We start from the raw sequence: 17,399 nt of genomic DNA on the forward strand, positions 1-17,399 counted from the left end.
AATTACAGGTAATTAAATAATAACTTTCGGGCATTCATATATTAATTATAAATTCTAATCCAATCATTAGAATGTTTCCTAAGCAGTTTTTTATTGGCCTAATTGTATGTATTTGTGTACTTAAAAATAATAAATGTATCTATCTATAAATTCAGTTTTCTAATTAGTAAGATCTGTACCATTATCCTAGTAAGGATATGAAGTATGACTCTACCGGAAATTTAGCCAGACTACTTAAATTTTAAAATACATAGGTTTTCCTAATTTCTTATTTAAAAATATTAGTAATGCTTTTTTCTTTCTAGTCTGTCCCTGAATTTAGATTCTAATTAATTATTGTACTAGGGCTGAGATTCAGATATCATGGATAATTCATACTGATGCATAGGTATTGTTTGTTCAGTTTCTTGTGCATCCATGAAAATAGTTTTTGGTGGAAATGATTGTATAATGATGCAATAGAAATTTTATGAGAAATAGTTCCCTTTGTTCCTTTATTCTTCATGTATTTTTGTCTATGATAATATAAATTTTTTAGCTATGTTTTTATTTTAGTATCTAGTGGCTATATTGTCAGTAAGTTATAGTTTTATTAACAAGTTTCACTATGAAATGGATCATACAGGTGACCGAGGAACTATCTCAACATCTTCTAGACCAGTCTCTACATCAGGAAAATCAGAACTTTCCTCCAAACACAGCAGATCACTTAAACCTGAGGGACGTGTGAGCCGGACTACTGCTGATCAGAAGAAGCCAAGGGGTACAGAAGGTTTATCAGCTAGTGAATCCCTTATGTTGAAATCTGATGCTGCAAAGTTGAGGTCAGACTCTCATAGTAGGTCTTTGTCCCCCAATCACAACACCTTGCAGACACTAAAATCTGATGGGAGGATGTCTTCTAGCTTTAGAGCTGAATCCCCAGGGCCAGGTTCTCGATCATCATCTCCTAAGCCAAAGACTCTCCCAGCCAATAGGTCTAGCCCATCTGGTGCTAGTTCTCCACGCTCCTCCTCACCACATGATAAAAATCTACCTCAGAAAAGCACTGCTCCTGTTAAGACTAAACTTGATCCTCCTCGGGAACGTTCTAAATCAGACTCTTACACACTTGACCCAGATACTCTACGCAAGAAGAAAATGCCACTCACAGAACCATTAAGGGGACGATCAACATCACCAAAACCAAAACCAGTCCCAAAGGATTCTAAAGATTCCCCTGGATCTGAAAATAGAGCTCCTTCTCCCCACGTGGTACAAGAAAACCTTCACAGTGAGGTGGTCGAAGTCTGCACTTCAAGTACTTTAAAAACAAATAGTCTAACAGATAGCACTTGTGATGAAAGCAGTGAATTTAAGAGTGTTGATGAAAGTTCAAATAAAGTTCATTTCAGTATAGGAAAAGCACCACTGAAAGATGAACAGGAAATGAGAGCATCCCCCAAAATTAGTAGAAAATGTGCTAATAGGCACACCAGGCCCAAAAAGGAAAAATCTAGCTTTCTCTTTAAAGGAGATGGATCTAAACCTTTAGAGCCAGCCAAGCAAGCCATGTCTCCTTCTGTGGCGGAGTGTGCCAGAGCAGTCTTTGCTTCTTTCCTGTGGCATGAAGGCATAGTACACGATGCAATGGCTTGTTCCTCTTTCCTAAAATTTAATCCTGAACTTTCCAAAGAACATGCTCCTATAAGAAATAGTTTAAACAGTCAACAGCCTACAGAAGAAAAGGAAACCAAATTAAAAAATAGACATTCATTGGAGATATCATCTGCACTAAATATGTTTAATATTGCACCCCATGGACCAGATATATCTAAAATGGGTAGTATCAACAAAAATAAGGTGTTATCTATGCTTAAAGAACCGCCCCTGCATGAAAAATGTGAGGATGGGAAAACTGAAGCCACTTTTGAAATGTCCATGCACCACCCGATGAAGTCCAAATCTCCTCTTCCCTTAACTTTACAACATTTAGTAGCTTTTTGGGAAGATATCTCTTTGGCCACTATCAAAGCAGCTTCCCAGAATATGATTTTTCCAAGTCCCGGTTCTTGTGCAGTCCTTAAAAAGAAAGAGTGTGAAAAAGAGAATAAGAAGGCCAAAAAAGACAAAAAGAAAAAGGAAAAGACAGAAGTTCGGCCCAGGGGTAATTTGTTTGGTGAGATGGCCCAGCTGGCAGTGGGAGGACCAGAGAAAGATACCATCTGTGAGCTGTGTGGAGAATCCCATCCATACCCAGTGACCTATCACATGAGACAGGCTCACCCAGGTAAACAGTATTCTTGAATCTGTATTATAAGTACTTTGTATAAAAAAAAAAAAATGAACTCAATAACTTCTTTTTTTTTTTTGAACTAAATAATTTCTAACTTGAGCTGCTGTATAAATTGTTAAAGGGAAACTTTTTTTTTTTAAGATCTTATTTATTTATTCATGAGAGACACAGAGAAGCAGAGCCATAGGCAGAGGGAGAAACAGGCTTCATGTAGGGAGCCCGATGTGGGACTGGATCCAAAATCCCAGGATCACACTCTGAGCCAGAAGCTGATGCTCAACCACTGAGCCACCCAGGCATCCCGGGAAACTTTATGTAAAATGCATCATCAGTATTGTTTTTGTGGAAAATTGGTAGAATTTCTTATACTGTGCTAATTTCTTATACAGTATAGCATAATGGCATCTTAATATATCACAGTCTGGAACACTTTATTTTTAAATGTTTTATGTGTTACCCAAAGGATACTTTTTAAGGTACAATAGAAATAATGACATGTCCACACACATAGGAAAAATCCCAGTATTAGGTCTCCTTCAATTTTAGTATTTGCCTATTAAAAATTGTAAATTAAATTAGACTATACTGATTTCCTTGGGCATTTTCCTATGGAACTGATCTCAGCTGTTTAATCAGAAGACTGTATTTTAGATAAATGTAGGATTTCTTTAACAGTTGATAAGTATTCCAAAATTCACCTGTTATGAATTTTGTTAATTTTTTTCTTTTTACATACTACACCTGAAATGTTTTATAAAATATGTGGTTCCTTAAAATATATCATTCTTACTGAATGTTTACACGTTTTGTCCAATCTTATTGGCATATGTCAATAATCTAAATGTACCTATATCTTTCTTTTTTTTTTCTGCCTGTATAGAGTATCTCCAATATTTCAGGCATCATTTAATTGGTTAGTTTTGGACAAGCATGCAATTTTTCTAATGCAGTTAATAGCCTGAAAAGAAAAGTTAAATACTTGATTAAGTATTTTGCTTACTTTGGGAAAGTAAATCATCACTCATGGGTAAGTGTCAAGGATCAGATTGCTAAGGACACTTAAACTGTTATTTTTGCTTTTGTTTCTAGGTTGTGGCCGGTATGCTGGTGGACAAGGTTACAATAGCATTGGGCATTTTTGTGGAGGATGGGCTGGTAACTGTGGTGATGGGGGCATTGGAGGAAGCACTTGGTATCTGGTATGTGATCGCTGTAGAGAAAAATACCTCCGTGAAAAACAGGCTGCTGCAAGGGAGAAGGTATTTTTATTCTGTTCTGGCTATACTGTTAGTAATAAGAATAAATCTTATAAAATCGCTGTTTATCATCATACAATATTAGATAACTCTACAGAATTGATGTTAAAGATCAGTTTTTATAATAGTAATAATATACAAGTTTAATATTTGTACTAGGTTAGTTATTTTTAATTACAAAAGCAAATTCTATCAGGATAATACAGAACAACTAACATGTGGCACATATACCTTACAATGTTTACTATGTAATTCTTTATTATTAATGGTGTGCTATTCTACACATATACATAGCTTTCCCTCTTCACCTTTATCTGAACTCTTCTTTTCTTCCCTTTTCCTTTTCTATTTTCTACTCCCTATCTCCTCTTTTTCTTTACCTTTAACTATGTTATAGGTGTCATGGGAACTAGAGGCACATCTAACTAAAAATTTTGCCAAACACATGCACATACACACACACACACACACACACAATTTACTCTTTATAAAATTACATTTTATAGTTAGGTGTTTGGGTTCCCCCCCCCCAAGGAAAGAAAAATAGTTTATGTTCAAAATAAAATAATTTCAGGGATCCCTGGGTGGCTCAGCGGTTTGGCGCTTACCTTTGGCCCAGGGCACGATCCTGGAGTCCTGGGATTGAGTCCTGCATCGGGCTCTCGCCATGGAGCCTGCTTCTCCCTCCTCCTGTGTCTCTGCCTCTCTCTCTCTCTCTCTCTCTCTCTCTCTATGTCTATCATTAAATAAGTAAATCTTTAAAATAAATAAATAAATAATTTCAGACAGTTCAGAAAAAGCAAAAAGTGAATGTTACTTTTGGTAATCATTATTATTTTAAAATAGTTCTATAAGTGTTTAATAATTTCTATGAGAAACTCACAGTATTTAGGTTAGGAAATTTAAATTTTGAATATAAGTAGGAAAAGATCACTATGGAGGTTTTTTTGGCAGGTCAAACAATCCAGGAGGAAGCCAATGCAAGTCAAGACTCCTCGTGCCTTGCCCACTATGGAAGCTCACCAAGTGATTAAAGCAAATGCGCTCTTCCTACTGTCGCTGAGCAGTGCAGCGGAGCCAAGCATTCTGTGTTACCATCCTGCAAAGCCATTTCAGTCTCATCTTCCCAGCGTGAAAGAGGGCATTTCTGAGGATCTTCCCGTTAAAATGCCTTGTCTCTACCTGCAGACATTAGCTAGGTAATATAACTTGCTGGTTGTTTTTTGTTTTTTTTTTTACCTATAACTTGCTGGTTGTTTTTTTTTTTTTTTTTTTAATCACTTGGGATTGATAGCCATTGTTGATTAATATCATGCTCTGAATACCCACACTACATTACCTTTTGTGTACAATAAAGAGATCTCTGGGAATTTACTTTGTGAGTTGCCTTGACCGATATATAACCGGTAGGGTACATATTTTATGGTAGTAAGTATTTAAAAACTCATGTAAATATTCTATCAGTTTGTATTATTAATACAAAATATCTTAGAAACTAAGACTTCAGCTATCTTTTACTTTTGGAAAGCTGACTTCAGTCTATTGATAGTTGGAAAGGCTAAAGTGGAAAGAAACAATTTGCTATTGAAATCTTTCATTTTTTTAAATTTTTCATTCTGTTAGCATTTAAATGTTAGTTAGCTGATTACCAACTTTGTTTAGAACTTGAAGACACCAAGATGAATATAATAAAATCCTTACTTCCACATGCTTACACTCTGGTGGTAAGACAGACCTGTAAAGGAAACATTGAAAATGTTTATGAGGAAGTTCTGTAATAGAAGTATGCATACAATGCTGTTAGAGCATAAAGGATGGAGAGTACCTGAATCTTTCCAAGGAAATCAGGAAAGGTTCCCAGAGGATCTGACACTTTAGCAGTCTTGAAAGATCAATAGAAATCAATCAACTAGGTGATGGAAGATAGCAGTTCCTCACAGAGTAAAGCACATGTGTGAAGACAAATGTGAAATAGCATTACATGTTTAAGGAATCAGGCTGGTTAAAGCATTGGCCACTGGGAGAAACATATGAAATGCCCTAGAAATAGTTACCTAAGGCCAAGTATTGTGGGGCCCTATAGCCCATGCTAAGTTTGGATTTTATCCCATATACAGGGAAAACAGTTAAGGAATATTAAACAGGGAAATGCATAAACTGATTTGCAGTTAGAAGATTACTCTGCTTCGAACATGGAAACTTCATAAAGGATATAACTGAAAGTGGAGGAAGCCTGTTAATAGTATACTATTTTCCTATATTGAGCTTGAGTTGTACAGCCTATACTTCCATACATTATACACTGGCATTATAAACAGCCTTTGATATACCAAATTCAGACTTTTTTCAAGAGCTGTCAAATGAAGATTTCTGGAAATTGCCTACAGGAATAGCTTGCCAGCCAACAGTTTTATTATGGTAGTGTTGTCCTCTCTATAGCAAAATTATATATATATATATATTTTTTTTAATTTTGTGCCTTGTACTTTAATAAAATGAATAGGAAACAAAATGAGAATATGATACTAAATACATTGGAGACCAGGGTAGAAATCGTTAAGTGTGCCAAATGCAACAAATCTTTATCTTCAGTCAGACCACTTAGTAAACTTAGGCTAATAACTCTTTGTTCCAGTTTGAAAAGGAAAGAATCAAATTGTAAAACATGTTAAAAAAAATGCCACCCTACCATAATTATGGATTTTATATTTTTAGCCCTCTGGGGAATGGACACCCACACCCACCCCACTCCATGGAACATTTGATTCTTACATATGTTCCTACCAAAAAAGGTGACCGATTATATTTAAATAGTCCATGCAAGAAACATGAGCCTGAACCAGGGCAGTGATGATGGGGAGTCAGAAGAGAAGAAACCTAGTATTCACAGGGCTGAGTGATCACAGCTGGTCACAGTTGAGGTCTAGGCCTACCACAACACCAACCTAGGCACCTGGGTAGTTGGTGGGATCACTCGAAAACTCAAGGATGGAAAAGTTCTCAAAATAAAAGAAAATGAGTTCAATTTTGGATTTGAAATGTTTGTGGTACCAGGAATATTGATGTGTGAAGTTGTCAGACTTTTATTTCCTCCTACTGACATCTATGAGTATTTTAGTACTTCACCCTATTTGAATTACATGTGCTGCTTTACTGTTATAAAAGAGATTAAAAATGAAAAGTATGGTGCCATCGTACTTGAAGCTACTGGGTTTGATTTAATGCAGGCATCATCATGAAAATTTTGTGGGCTATCAAGATGACAACCTATTCCAGGATGAAATGAGATATCTACGTTCAACATCTGTACCTGCCCCGTACATATCTGTAACCCCTGATGCAAGTCCTAATGTATTTGAAGAGCCAGAGAGCAATATGAAGTCTATGCCACCAAGGTATTTCAATTCTCTCGTCTCTGTTGAATAGCCAGTATTTGGTGGGAGAAAGACTTTGAACAAGAAAAGAAGTCTTTTGAAGTTCTTTTGTATATCCTTCCATCTCCAGAAGGACAATGAGTCAGCACTGCTAAGTATTAGAGCAGTAAGAAAAAAGCATACATACATGAATAAGGCAGAGGCAGAGTAGTTGGAAAGAAAAGACCAAGTAATGAAGTAATAATGAAGGATTCCATTATATGATATTGTATCATTTAGTGCTGTAATAAATCAGACTAGAGAAAAGTCACTTTGAGGCAGTGCTTAGAGAAAGTTTCATGGTTTCAAAGCACCAAAAAGAAATCTTGAATTTACCAGATTATTGCATACAATCTACCACCCACTTAGGTATGGTGGTAGTATCAGTGTAAAGACCTCCTTAAACTGAATGAAAACATATAAATATAATGCAGAGGGAATTAGGGTACCACTAGGACTTTTTGGAGGAGGAACTTCAGGATAAAAATGCAAAGATAGTCTCACAGTGTCAATTGGGGAGCTTATAAATTTAGTCAAAGATTTTCACTGTGTGGAGTTGAATTATGTTGACAATGATTATTAAAAAAAATAGATAAAAAATATTTTCTAGTAAATACCAATGGGGCTTCTTGGCTAACTGGGTAATTGAAAAGATACGTTTAGGATAGCATCAAGATATCAGGCATGAGTAATTGCAGACACATTATCATTGGAAAGGAAGAAATTTGCTATAAATGAGAAAAAACGTGCTGCTTGCTAAGATATGCCACTGTGTTAATACTATGCAGTTATAATTATAAGCTAATAATATAACAGCTATTTTAATACACACAATAGAACTCATATATCCAAATTAGTATTTTTACATCAAAAATACTTGCAACATTTCCACCCAACTGTGTGGATTATTCATCAGTTATTCTTGAGCTGCTTTTAAAATTTTCTACAAAGAGTAAAAATCAATAAAATTTTCTACAAAGAATAAAGGATAGCCTTTTATATCTTTAAAGATAAAAAAGGGGATCCATGGGTGGCGCAGCGGTTTAGCGCCTGCCTTTGGCCCAGGGCGCGGTCCTGGAGACCCAGGATCGAATCCCATATCGGGCTCCCGGTGCATGGAGCCTGCTTCTCCCTCTGTCTATGTCTCTGCCTCTCTCTCTCTCTCTCTCTCTCTCTTTGTGACTATCATAAATAAATAAAAATTTAAAAAAAATAAAAAATAAAGATAATAAAGTATCTCTAAAGGAGGGAGATTTTTTTTAAGAGTTAGAAACCATTTTGAGACTAGTCTGATAAATGTGATTCATTGGATTGTTGTTACCCTTTAGGATTAAAATAAAGTGGCATAAACTTCTAGATAAAGACAGTGAAAAGAAGTTTCCATGTATCTTGGAATATCATAGAATATTCTGTGTATCATGAATATCATAGTCAAGATAAAATCATCTAATGTAGAAGCCCTCAGTTCATCACTAGTGTCACAGAAGAAAGTGGACATCTAGGGAAACTTATTTCCCACAGTTCAATGCTGAAGTGAAGCAACAATCCAAAGTGCCAGGGAATACTGCCACAGAAAGAGGATAGATACTCATCTCAGTGTAATGTTCCTGGTATAGAATATTCAATAGAATTTCAAGTTCTCTCTAGAAGGGGAAAAAAAGCAGGTGTCAAATAGTGTGGAAAATGATTTCTAGGGAAATCCACTGATACTTCATCAAAACAAAAGACCCAGACAGAGCTGCTTACTTTAAAATATTATCAAAAGGAAAATAAATAGTATGTCATGAAAGTCAGATGAAGAACCCAATCTGAAGGAAAACTCTCTCAAGGAAGAAAAGAACATTTCTGTTTGTATTCTGCTGTACTGAAAAATTTGATAATGACATATATTTAATGAAACAATGGGAGAATGAAATAAAAAACAGAATGTGTTAAAAGGATATATCACAGAGCTGCCAAGACACAGTGAAGACCAAATCAACACCATTATAAGACTAATAAATTAAAATGTTTAGAATAGTAAATTGAATGATTGACATAAAGGAAAAATCTGAAATAATCACAGTGAGTAAAGAGTAAAAGGGTAAAGAAATTATAGCAGTTAGAATGAAGATAACAGGTGTGGAAACAGAACAATACAACATGAGAATAATTGGTATTTTCAAACCAACCAATATATTTGAAAATGTATCTAAAACTAAGAAAAAAAATTCCCAAATAATAAAATATTGAATCCAGATTAAAAGGCAATTTTTATAGGAGGTGACTGTGAAGAATAGCTGAACTTAAAAAAATAGCTTAAGTTACAGAAATTCCAAGGGAAAAACCTGTAAGAACTTTTCAAATATCCGAGCAGAGGAAAAGAAGTCATCTTGCAAAAGGAAAAGTTAGTCTGAACTCAGACTTCTGTTGCACAACTCTGAATGAAAGAAAAAATGTGAAACAATATCTCTAAAGCTTCAGAAGAAAGAAAATACTACTTTGGAAGGTTTACCCAGTTAATCAGATATACTGAAATTATAAAATATCTCGAGAATCTTAGAACCAAATAAGGCATTAATCAAATAAATGCATATTATAAAAAACACATTTAAAAGACTATATACTTTAAACATAAGGGTTATTTTCATAAAATCTTAAATGAAAAACAATAACTCAGGTGTTTTATATTCAGCCAGGTTGAGACTTGGCAAGCATATAGTAATTCACGGAATACAGCATCTTTGAGCTGTTTTGTTAAAAAGTTGTGACAAACCCAAGCTATTACAAAAAAATCATGAATAATGACTCCATTAAATCAGTGGTTTTCAGTGGGGGAGGGTAGAAGGTGGTTTTGCCTCATAGGTGACATCTGGCAGTGTTTGAAAACATCCTTGTTTGTCATAACTGGGCTAGTTCTATAGGCATCTTAGTGTGGAAAGGTCAAGAATATTGCTAAACACTCTACAGTACACAAGACAGCCCCCCACAACAGGGGATTATCTGATGCAAAGTAGCCAAAGTTGTGATGGTCATCTTTGCTTCCTTTTGGCTTTCTTGTGTTGCTTGAATTTTTTTTTTCAAACATGACCAATTTTATAAGAACAAGTCGTTTTAGGTTGTATAACAATGTTTTTTTTTTTTTTCAAGTTGATGGATAAACTTCCTCTAAAAGCACAACTGTCTTGAGTTTTATAGTAACACCATTTATAAAGTGAATTAAAGGTGCCTGGGTGGCTCAGTTGGTTAAGCATCTGCCTTTGTCTCAGGTCATGATCTCTAGGTCCTGGGATCGAGTCCCATGTAGTGCTCCCTGCTCAGCAAGGAGTTTACTTCTCCCTTTCCCTCTGCTCCTCCTCCCTGCTTGTGCTCTCTCTTTCTTTCTTTCAAATAAATACAATCTTCAAAGAATAAAATAAAGTGAATTAAATTAATGTATCCATATGCTCTCTGGTCATTCTGGAACCTATTGGCTCAATCTGACATCCAGTAGGCATATTTACCCCCATGAATTCTATGCAGTTATTTATAGCCTGTGCAAACAAAAATGTATATATGCTTAGAGAGGTGGTGTGTAAGATAAACAGCCAGGGAGTTAACTACTTCCTAGAAAATGTATAAGCTTGACTGACAAATTTATGAGTTCAAACCTGGCTTGCATGATGGAAAAGAAATCCAGAACTCATGGTGAGCAAAACTGTCCCTATATGGAATGAAATAACGGAAAAAAGAATACATGAAAAGAATAGTTTGTAAATTTGTCCTAGAGAGAAAGTAAGGAATTTCCCTTTTTTATAAAATGCCTCAGTAAAAGAATATAACCATATTAATAACTTTTCAAGTATTTTTTAATGTTGCTATAGTAAATAGAAAAATTTTAGTTTCTTCTAGAATGTCAGTATAATATAACTCTATGCCAAAAATCAGTTTCTTACTTCTCATTGCTCTTAGTGTGGCCATACTCTAGAAAGGGCTGTGGGCAGCACTTCCCAAGAATGAGAAACCTAATAGAAAACTCAAGTACAGAATGAACATTGTACTGTTTCACTTTCCAATTTATTATGTATGTATATATCTATAATCTTTCTCTTCCATGCTCTTATGCATATATCTGTCTGGGTTTCCTGAATATCATGACATAACTTCCACCACAATGCTTTTGATTCTGAAAGGAGTTGAGAATATTTAATGTTTTTGTTTTTTTTTTTTGCATTTAAAAATGCAGAGTAGATTTAAGAAAACCAAAAGTTTTAAGGCACAGGTTCTGAAATCAATCAAAATGTTACTGCTTTTGGAAAGAGGAAATTGTGATTTAAGGAAAAATTGTCAAGTTGGCTTTGAATTTTTGTGTTTCCACATGAGATATAGGTTCATATATTTGACTACACTGGTATAAATTAAATATAGTTTCCCTTTATTCACTTTTTCTCCTAAATTTCTATCTATCATCATGTTCTGTCTGCAGTTTGGAAACTAGTCCCATAACTGATACTGATCTTGCAAAGAGAACTGTCTTCCAAAGATCATACTCAGTTGTTGCTTCTGAGTATGATAAGCAACACTCCATTTTACCTGCACGAGTTAAAGCCATTCCTAGAAGAAGAGTTAACAGTGGGGACACTGGTAAGTATAAAGATGAAAAGGAAGATTGTGTTGTCCAAATGGTTTTATTTGCAGGTATTTTGTAAAATTTAGTTTTTGTAAGGAAATGGATTAATTTAAAATTGTGGTTGACATTCCTTTTATGTGACACACCTAAAAGTATATCTGTTTAAATTTTGCATCTCAGTTGGAAGAGACACCTAGAGACCATCCAGTGATAATTCAAAAATAAATTGACCTTTAAATCTTACCTGCTAGGTATCTAAGCCAAATGTTACTTCCATTATCCCTTCTACTAAGTTTCAGTGGACTAGTAGTTTCAATTACTTAGACTTTCATGATTATATTCTCATTCCTAATAGAAGCTTATAACACTTGGAGCTACTTCCACTTTGAATAGATAATGTGGGGATATGAGTAGCTCTTAATAAAAAAGTTATTACATAAGCTGGACTAGTTGTTATCAGTAGCCCCTAATTAGAACTGCTTGATTCTGTGTCAAGAATAAAAGAAATCCAAGAGAAAAAGATAATATGGTGATTTATGAGGTAGCCCATTTAACTAAAATGAAGATCTGGTCTAATATTTATAAACAAGTGATTATATATCTTATATAGATTCCATTTAGGGAAAATAAATCAACACTTAGTTTTTAGAGTGTTTTAGGAAGCATGAACTTTAGATTCAGGTCTAGATTCAAAAACAGTTCGACAACTTAATAGCTAAATCTTTTTAGGAAAGTAAAAAACTTAATCTTTCTCAGCCTCAGTAAAAATTGATTTGGTTATGATTTGTGTCACATGTAAAAACAAAACAAAAAAACCGAAGACCCTATACTAAATAAGCTAGATACTATTATTTTTAATATCATCTCAAATATGTTAATTGCATGTATTGTTTATGAAACCTAATTTTTTTTTTTTTTTTTTTTTTATAAATAGAAGTTGGTTCTTCCCTCTTACGACATCCATCTCCTGAGCTTTCCCGGCTAATCTCAGCCCACAGCTCTCTTTCCAAAGGAGAACGAAATTTCCAATGGCCAGTTTTAGCTTTTGTCATACAACATCATGATCTGGAAGGTCTTGAAATAGCAATGAAACAGGCCCTAAGGAAATCTGCTTGCCGAGTTTTTGCTATGGAGGTATGAATACATTCATGGGGTTGTTGATTCATTGATCATACAAATCAGTTGATTGTCTTTAATGTTACTTCCTTTTCTACTCAACAGGAATTTCAAAAAATTAAGAGACATTAGCCAATCAGAAATATCAAATGTTCACATCAAAATGAAACTCTTCAGTATATGAATATAAATGAATTTAAAGATCCATATTTAAACACTAAAGAAATTTATTTATACACTACTTTATTGTTTGAATCCTGTTGGTATCTTTTTTAAAAGAAGCTTTTTGTAATACGATGTCATTTCAGTTAGAAGTATCATGAAAAAGAGATGACAAATAGGGCTTTTGAGTTATAAATTTAACAATAATAACTTTTCTGAGTCTGTTAAGAAATGATAAGGTTGCTATATGTCATTTTTATATATAGTAAATCTTTGTCATGTGTATAATAAATAACCTGCACTTCATTGATTATGGGAACAATATAAATGTGTTTAAGTATATGGTAGCTTGTATAAAACTTCAGAAACATATTCTGTGTTATCCTAAATGCAAGTTGGGAAAAAATGTGCTTCAAAAAATTAATATGAACTTTTGAAATAAAAGGTAGTTTGAAAAAATATTTCTGTATTGCGTTTCATAAGTATTATTTTCCCTGAAGTTTTTAATTGGGACCAAAATTATTGACTATTTCAAGTTTAGTGTGTTTGTAATGAAGTAAAGGTCAGATGTTTTTATTATCTTTTCTTGAAACATTTGGTCCATGGAGGTATTTTTTTTTCTTACTTAGAAGCATGTTTACTCACATGTTTTCTTTTCATCTTTGACTCATTTAACCATCATTTAATCAGGCTTTCAACTGGCTTCTATGTAATGTCATCCAAACGACTTCTCTACATGATATTCTGTGGCATTTTGTGGCATCATTAACTCCTGCTCCAGTGGAACCAGAGGAAGAAGAGGATGAGGAAAATAAAACAAACAAAGAAAATGCAGAACAAGTAAATGAGATTTTGGGTTTTTTTTTTAATTGTCCATATTTTTATAGAAGAGTAGAACCACCTTCAGATAATACAATAATATGCATGAGCTCATTCACAGACTATATAACCTAAAGGCAAGAATAAAATTTAAATTCTATGAGCAACATATTCACTCTACTTAGTGAAAGTTTTCTCTCTAGCAAAAATGAGGTCATTCAGTTCTGATTTCTCACTAAACATTATTGTCGTGAAGCAATGAACCGAAAGATACACACTATTAAAATACTAAATAATACAGATAAACAGGGCAACATTATCCTATGGAAGATCTGTCTACTTCACAACACTGCTGTAAGTTGGCAGAGAGTAAAAAGTGTACTGTGTAGCCATATGAAATTTAAAAATGAAAGGACTGGATTTATAGGAAGCAACCTGCATAATGAAAAAGCATTGACTAGGAACCTGGAAACCTGGGTGTTAGCCCATTTCCACCTCTGTACCAGTGTGACTGTGGGCTTCATTTCCATATCTGTAAAGGGAAACAGTAAACTAGACAGCATTTAATTCACTTGCAGGCATTCTAAAGTTAGGTGCTTGATATTTTATGATAAACTTCCAAGGATATCAAGCAACATTATCATAGCCAAATTCTTAAAACTCAAAAGGAAACAAAGTACCATGAGGGAGAACTAGTAGAAACAACAAGCAGCAGAAATAAATCTTCAGCAACTTCAGTGGTTGTAATTATCTCTGTGTGTGTGTTTGTGTGTGTTTGTATATATATAGTATAGCTATGTTTAATGTATTTAAAAGAAATAAACTTTAAAATATAATGTAAGAAATATAAGTAACAAATATGAAAAAACTAAATAACATGTAAGAATTATGTATTACTAGAATAATTAATGTTAGAATAAAAGCAGTGAACAAAAAAAATCAGCTCTGAGATTTACAGCAAATTAGTAAAAAAATTGGTGAACTGTAAAAGAGACTTGAAATCATCCAGAATAAAACAGAAATGGGAGATTAAAAAATGAGTTGCTTAAAAAAAGTAAAAAATATGACAAAATGTGACATTTATCTAATTGGAGTTCCAGGCACTAAAGAGTTGCTACCTGAGAATTGTCCAGAATTGATTACAAATGACAATGCATTGAATCAGGAAGCCCAGTGAACCCTAGGCAGAATAAGGAAAAAGAAATCATGGTGGGCAAATCATAGTAAATTATCTGAACAATCAAAACAAAGAGCAGGTCTTTAAAGCAGCCACAGAGGAAAAAATTACACTTAAAGTAGGGACAGTGAGGATGACAGCTAAATTTTCAGTAACAATATTGCAAGTTATAAGACAACTTTTTTTAAAAGGCAATCAATTGATATTTTCAATGTGCTGAGAAAAAATAACTGTCAATCCAGTGAATCTATCTTTGAAGAGGGCAAAATAAAGATATTTTCAAAAATAAACAGAGGGATTGCCACAAATAGACTGTTACCAAGGAAAATTGTAATGTGCTTCAGTTATAATAGGAGTTCTCACATGGAAGATCCGAGAATGAAAAGAAAAGAAAGTGTTACATCTTAACAAAGACTATATAAAAAGTGATAATGTGTAATGGGAGTGATTTTTAAAACTTAGTGCCAAAGTACACTCAGCAGTACCATATATATCAGGAAGCAGGAGATTGGTGTTAGTGTTCCATGGATTGATAATGATTTTGATTAGATTGTGATACATGTGTGTCACTACACAAAGAATAGAGAGAGTATCGGGGGCACCTGACTGGCTCAGTCTATGGAGTGTGTGACTCTTGATCTTGGGGTTGTGAGTTCCAGCCCCACATTAGGTATGGAGATGACAAAAAAAGGAAAGGAAAGGAGAGGAGAGGAGAGGAGAGGAGAGGAGAGGAGAGGAGAGGAGAGGAGAGGAGAGGAGAGGAGAGGGGAGGGGAGGGGAAGGGAGGGGAAGGGAGGGGAGAAGGAAGAAAAAGAAAAAAGAAAAGAAAAGAGATAAGAAAAGAAAAGGAGTGTATAATTTGCAAACTCATAGAGAAATGAGAAAAAAATAAACTCTACCCTCCCTCCCAGGAGAGAAAATAAAATAGAAAAAGCGGTGCAAATAGAAAATAACATATTAGAAATAAGTGCAGATAAGAAAGACTAAATCTTCTATTTAAAAGACAAAAATTAGGGTGCCTGGGTGGCTCGGTTGGGCAACTGAGCTCACTCATGTGGAATTTAAGAAACACAACAGAGGACCATGGGGCAAGAGAGGAAAAAAAGCATGAAATCAGAGAGGGAGACAAACCATCCAAGACTCTTAATCATAGGAAACAATCTGAGGGTCACTGGAGGAGAGGTGTGTGGGGGCACAGGGTAACTGGGTGATGAACATTGAGGAGGGAATGTGATGTAATGAGCACTGGGTACTATATAAGACTGATGAGTCACTGACTTCTACCTTTGAAACCAATAATACATTATATGTTAACAAATTTTTTATAGAAATGAAATAAAAAATAAATAAGGGGCACCTGGGTGGCTTAGTTGGTTGGGTATCTGCCTTTGGCTCAGGTCATAATCCTGGGGTCCTGAGACTGAGCCCCACATCAGGCTCCCTGTTCAGCGGGAGTCTGCTTCTTCCTCTTCCTTTGCCTTTCCCCACTGCTCATGCTCTCTCTCTCACTCTCAAATAAATAAATAAAGGATAAAAATTGTCAGAATAGATGAAAAAACAAAACGTAGATGCTATTCATAAGCATCACATCTAAAACATAAAGGTACAGGAAGATTAAAAGTAGTTTAGAAAAAGATGTACTGGACAAACACCAACTAAAAACTAAATATTCCTGCATAATAAACTCTGTGGATCAGCAGTTTGAATGAGGCTCAGTTTTGTTTTTTTTTTTAAGATTTTATTTATTTATTCATGAGAAACAGAGGGAGAGAGGCAGAGACACAGGCAGAGGGAGAAGCAGGCTCCATGCAGGGAGCCTGACGTGGGACTCGATCCCGGTTCTCCAGGATCACGCCCTGGGCTGAAGGCAGCGCTAAACCACTGAGCCACCCGGGCTGCTGTAGGCTCAGTTTCTGCATACACACATAGAGTCACCCTGTTAGTAGATTTGTGAGCACACCAGAATCGATACAGATACCATATTCATTTGGTGATTTTTTTTATAAATGATCTTATCACTTTTTCCCTAAAATATAACACAAACATAATTATGTATGTTTTGGGTATGATTTGGTTTTGTTATTTACATTTCTGTTACATAACTATCTTTACAGTATATATACTTTCAAGTATGCATAATTTTTTGTGTGGGGGGATATTTCTTTCCAGCATACAGACTGAATCAGCTTGCTTTCAATTTCTGTCTTAGGAGAAAGACACAAGAGTATGCGAACATCCACTCTCAGATATAGTGATTGCTGGTGAAGCTGCTCATCCTTTACCCCACACATTTCACCGCTTACTTCAAACAATCTCTGATCTTATGATGTCTCTACCCAGTGGCAGTTCATTACAGCAAATGGCCCTAAGGTAAGAAAAGAGGTTTTATGTAGTATTCAAAGCTCAAAATGCTCGAAAGACTTTTTTTTAAAGAGTGAGATACAAAGAATCTCTCTACATGGTATGAATGGTGTTTCACTCATTACTGTCATAATCTAGAATCATCCTCCTTAGCTCACCACCTGTTTGCCCCTCTATAAAATGAGGTTAGTACACTTCTTAGTGCTTTGAATTATCAGTCTATGACAGTTTT

At 34.8% G+C, this 17,399-nt stretch overlaps 1 protein-coding gene across 16 annotated transcripts in view; it reads left to right on the forward strand.

Annotated features, from left to right (window-relative positions):
• The window catches only part of MYCBP2 (MYC binding protein 2), a 259,127-nt gene that overhangs the window by 207,152 nt on the left and 34,576 nt on the right, over window positions 1-17,399 (forward strand). For 15 of the 16 annotated variants that reach the window (XM_072782680.1, XM_072782681.1, XM_072782682.1 and 12 more), the window contains 8 exons: window positions 626-2,269; window positions 3,365-3,534; window positions 4,486-4,730; window positions 6,759-6,926; window positions 11,389-11,546; window positions 12,467-12,666; window positions 13,501-13,650; window positions 17,016-17,176. In XM_072782680.1, the coding sequence (XP_072638781.1) occupies window positions 626-2,269; window positions 3,365-3,534; window positions 4,486-4,730; window positions 6,759-6,926; window positions 11,389-11,546; window positions 12,467-12,666; window positions 13,501-13,650; window positions 17,016-17,176 (2,896 nt within the window). The remainder of the gene's footprint in view (window positions 1-625; window positions 2,270-3,364; window positions 3,535-4,485; window positions 4,731-6,758; window positions 6,927-11,388; window positions 11,547-12,466; window positions 12,667-13,500; window positions 13,651-17,015; window positions 17,177-17,399) is intronic. The other variant, XM_072782690.1, reaches the window with a different exon arrangement.

Source organism: Canis lupus, chromosome 17 (assembly GCF_048164855.1).
Source record: "Canis lupus baileyi chromosome 17, mCanLup2.hap1, whole genome shotgun sequence".
NCBI lineage: Eukaryota > Metazoa > Chordata > Mammalia > Carnivora > Canidae > Canis > Canis lupus.